General features: G+C 37.5%; 1 protein-coding gene across 1 annotated transcript; it reads right to left on the bottom strand.

Annotated features, from left to right (window-relative positions):
* Positions 1 to 586: 586 nt before the first annotated feature.
* LOC125178700 lies at positions 587 to 2264 on the bottom strand. The gene is made up of 4 exons (XM_047883084.1): positions 2159 to 2264; positions 1673 to 1798; positions 1401 to 1466; positions 587 to 1065 (listed from the first exon to the last, which is right to left on the bottom strand). The coding sequence occupies exons 1-4, from the start codon at positions 2262 to 2264 to the stop codon at positions 899 to 901; spliced, it is 465 nt and encodes a 154-aa protein (XP_047739040.1). The 3' UTR covers positions 587 to 898.
* Positions 2265 to 4843: the final 2579 nt, after the last annotated feature.

Raw genomic sequence — 4843 nt, 5'->3', positions numbered from 1 at the left:
AAAACAAAAAAATAGCAAAAATTCACACGACATAAATAACACGAGACACTGACAGGTTAGAAATCAAGCTAGTTTATCGCCAATTGAATTTCACAAATTCTGAGTCTTCGTATGCTTTGAAATGCATGCGCTGAGCCGTCGTATGCGATGAAGCAGTTGTTTGTTGCTGTCGTGCGCCTGAACCTAGAGTTTGGAAACGTTGTGTGGTCACCGAGATTTGAAAAGGACAAAAATTTAATAGAGAGTGTACGAAGACGTGCAAAAAGGATAATTCCAGGCTTGAAGGGCAAGTCCTATGAAGAAAGATTGAAGATTATGAAGCTTCCAAGCCTCAGTTATCGACGTCTGCGTGGGGACCTCATAGAAGTATACAAGTATACTCATGGTCTATACAAGGTCCCCGAAGGATTACTAGAATTTGAAACAAGAACCAACACCAGGGGCCACGGCTATAAGCTAAAAAAACTGCGCTGCAACTTATCCACGCGACAAAATTTCTTCTCGCTTCGAATCACCGACATGTGGAACAGCCTCCCCGATGACATCGTTGGCGCTCCAAGTATGAACGCGTTCAAGAACAGACTAGATGAAGCTTATGGAAAGATATATGTTCATATTTGAAATGATTATATATAGCACCATATCGAATCCGGTTAAGTTCCAGTAGCTATTTCAAATTATCGTCAGTGTGGTAGTGTGTTTGTTTATTTCGGGGGGCTGTTTTGAGTCTGTCTAGTGCTAGCCATCCCACTAGGTGAGTGATGCAGGGTTGTACCTATGTGGTGCATGTGTATGCATTGGTGTGTCTTAATTGATGTCATATCATATGAATAGGATGAGATGTGTATATTGTGTGGTGAGGCTGGAATGTTATATGCGTGGAATTATTTCAGTGTTATCACTCATGTAATGAGGTTGAATTGGTTATGGCCGGTTGACTGCGGTGACGGGAGATCTGGTCGTAATAATTTAGAGCATTAAGTAATAGGGAGGCGAACGCAGCCTCGTCCTCGATAATCACGTCGCGCTCATTTTTTGCAGCACCGATGAACGCTTCCAGCTGCTCTGTTGAGGAAAAATTATTCAATATTTCTGTTCTCTTATATTTTGTATTTCAGGCCTAATCTGAATTATTATTCAGTCATTTATATAAGCTCCCGAACTTCCGCTGTAAATTTTTCATTCTCAATTTTTGTTTCCGGTCGAAGGTAAATCTATGTTGTATGCCAAATATCGCGCCTCATGTCGGAAGCTTTTATTACTATTATGCCAAATATATTTCGTTGATTCAATGTCTATTGAATGAAACAGGTTATTGGTTGAAATATAATCGCAGATAAAATATGATAATGTGCTGTCATTGTCTTAATGATGATATTTGATGAATATACCATGCTTACCGCGCATGATCGAACGCATCTTCTGGAAATTCTCCTTCAAATCTCGACCTTCCTCGACTGTTATAGCTGAATAAGAAGAAAATGTGGGTAGTTTTACAGATTACATGCTGTATGTGGTATCTAAACTTATTGCTACTTGAATAAAGCTGGGGCTACGCTGCCGATGCAAGAAAAACCTATAATGGTTCACTCCACTATTTAGGTTCTCATGAATAAAATAGTTCTGAATTAATAAATTCAGTAATAAATTATTTATTATTATTATCAATTACCATGTAGCACTTGCCGGCTCCATTTTCTCCGAGCCTCTCCCCGGGCAAGGAAAGACCAGATTAGGGTTATTGCGAATATAGCTAAGCCATAGCTTGCAAGTCGCAGGACAACCGGCAGGCCTGAGACTACAAAATTGAAAGATTAAAATTAAATAATGCGTTACGTCTTTGGTTTCCTACTCCAGTTTTGAAATAGTACGCATTCGAAATGTCTTTAGTGAAACATCAAATTCAAGATTATTCAGACATCCACGGTAATGAATAATTTTTAGTGTTTTCGATTGAATAATGACATCTTTGTTTTTTCGAAACAAAATTCAGGCTTCTGGACGGTTTACGTATAAATTTCTCTTTTCGCTCAAAATCGATTTAGTGTAATGGAATTCAAGTTCAATCCTCATCAATACCATACCAACTCAGGGTCGTTTGGTAGGTTCGTGAAACATTTGCCACTGATGATCATTAAATTATTTGATTAAATCTTACCTGCTGATATGACCCAGGCCGCTAGTGTCACCACCGAAGCTTCCCAAAAAGCTGCCAGTGAGATATAGGTAACGAGTGCCACAATCGTCGCTGTTCCATAACCCATTTTGATTTTAGCGTTCAAAAAAAAGGGGATGGAATTAGTTCTGAAATCTGAAAGAGAATGAATTTAAGAAATTCTTGTAGAATAAAAAATGGCGATTCCTATGGTGAAATTTGAACTAATAATAATTGTTAAGTATTGTCTTGCAAAGATTCAAAATAATTAGAATTTTATTGATTGTAACACTATTTTGAACTCAGACATCAAATTGCCGTGCTGCGATTACGCTTAAAGTGACACGCAGTCGAGGTGGAGTTGCGCAGAGGTGTATGAGACTTCGCGGCAGTCGATCTCTTTATATAGAGGACCTCGCTTCTGATTGCGAGGAAGAGCTTAAGAAAAGTTTATTTAGCAATCCTCGATATAGGAGCTTTAGGGAGAAGATACTGCAGATTTTATCAATTAGCGTAAGTGAAACGTCAAAATTCGTTCGTTCGAAATGGCTAAATAAAGCCTGTGCTAAAGCGATAACAAGTCTCTGTCATATACATAATTACGACATGACTCATCAGGATCACGCGATCGATGTGAGTCAGCCTTGCAAATAGAGCTTTAAGAAAATGATCCTGTGGTTTATCATTGAGCGTATTGGAAAGATTTGAGTTTGTCCGAACACGCAGAGATAAGAAATAAGATCAAGAATATCATAGAACTTCAAACATAAGTGAATTATTAACTTCAGTTTATATTAATTATTCATGTTATCGATTATCAATTAACTTAGTGATTTCAACTTGGCATATTTATGGATTTTATGTCACAGAAATATTTTCATGGTTCAGTATATATCTCATGGATCAGTATATGTCTCATGAATCATTATATATCTCATGAATCAGTATATATCTCACGGATCATTATATATCTCATGGATCAGTATGTATCTCATGCATCAGTATATATCTCATGGCTCAGTATATATCTCATGGATCAGTATAAGTCTCATGGATCAGTATATATCTCACGGCTCAGTATATATCTCATGGATCAGTATATATCTCATGGATCAGTATAAGTCTCATGGATCAGTATATATCTCATGGCTCAGTATATATCTCATGCATCAGTATATATCTCATGGCTCAGTATATATCTCATGGTTCAGTATATGTCTCATGGATCAGTATGTATCTCATACATCAGTATATAGCTCATGGCTCAGTATGTATCTCATGGAACAGCCGTATGCGTTGAGTTGTCGTATCAGTTGAGTCGTCATAAACAGCATTTTTTCTGCACCGCAGGAAAACCGTGCATGAGACCGTGGTAGCGCTACGGAGCGGCTCTGAGAGTCTGTGAAGAGGAAGTCCTGGTGAAGTCGGAGAAGGCATTAGAGGTATGATTTTAATAAAACTTACATATATATGACTTAATTATGACGGGAGTATTGCGCTCAATCGAAATTTATTTGAATTTTTAATGCGAAAAAATTAGCATAGGCAGTAACTTTTGTCGAACTATTCATTTTTTTGAATATCTTTGTATTATATAATCAGAAAGTTAATAAACAGGAAGAGATTTGGGGAATAAAATCTTCTCACTTGCGCGTTTAAATTTTCAAACTTGTGAATGAGTCAAGGTATATAATAAACTGAGTCAATGACTTTGCTGCATCGAATGAGAAAATCAGTATATAATGTTCTGCTGCAGATATTGATTGCTCTCCAGTCAGGAAAATTTTTGGCCTACAATTTACCCACAGCACCCCATGTTGGTGATGGTGTCATAAGGAAACAATGGGCGTAAATAAGTAGCTGGAATGAAGCTGGGGCGCAGCTGGAATGGAATGGGCGCATAGTAGCTGGAATGAAGAAGGTAAAAAAAGAATGACATAAAGAGACGGAGATACGCGCTATATGAGCATAAATTATTTAGGACAGTTGCGCCCAATGTGTTTAAGGTTATTTAGAGGTAATTATGCGGGTGAGGGGGGAAGTAACCAGTTCGGACTTCGGTGGATTGTTACAGTGCAGTGAGAACTGATGCTGGTTAATTATGTATAACATGCACACCATCGGGGGCTTCTATAAATGAAGAATTTAAGTAAACTCTATTTCCCTCGTTTCAATCTTGCAATTTTCATGTTTTACTTGTAAACTTTGTACATAAACTGTTTGTCAGCGCCTCGAAATCCGCGAGATTTCCTTATCACAGACTATAAGTCGCACAGCCGTGGCAAGCTTTGTGGAAACCACTATCTGACTCTTATCGATCATTTTGTATAAGGATTCAGAAAATCTCAAGCTGTATATTAAATTTTATTGGATTGGTTTAGTGCGTTGTATGATAAACAGCGCAAATATTGTAACTCGACCTATTAAATGGAGGAATTTGATATTACATACTGAATGGATGACCTTTATTTCTTAAACACCACTCAAGTCCGAAAGTCATTCTACTACAGGAATAAGTAAATCTTTGCCGCATTACGTTCACATATAATTAAAAAAGCATAAATTGACTTTAATCCATGGAAAAGCCTTAAGATGAAGTTCCCTCAAATCTTCCCTTAGTACGCCTTGTAATTAATATAACTATCTTAAGATCCAGTTAATTGTTCCGTACTTCATTCGAAAGCCGAT

The sequence above is a fragment of the Hyalella azteca genome, unplaced genomic scaffold (genome assembly GCF_000764305.2).
Source record: "Hyalella azteca isolate HAZT.00-mixed unplaced genomic scaffold, Hazt_2.0.2 contig1595, whole genome shotgun sequence".
In the NCBI taxonomy this organism is placed as follows: domain Eukaryota; kingdom Metazoa; phylum Arthropoda; class Malacostraca; order Amphipoda; family Hyalellidae; genus Hyalella; species Hyalella azteca.
This window is presented reverse-complemented; position numbering and strand designations above follow the sequence as displayed.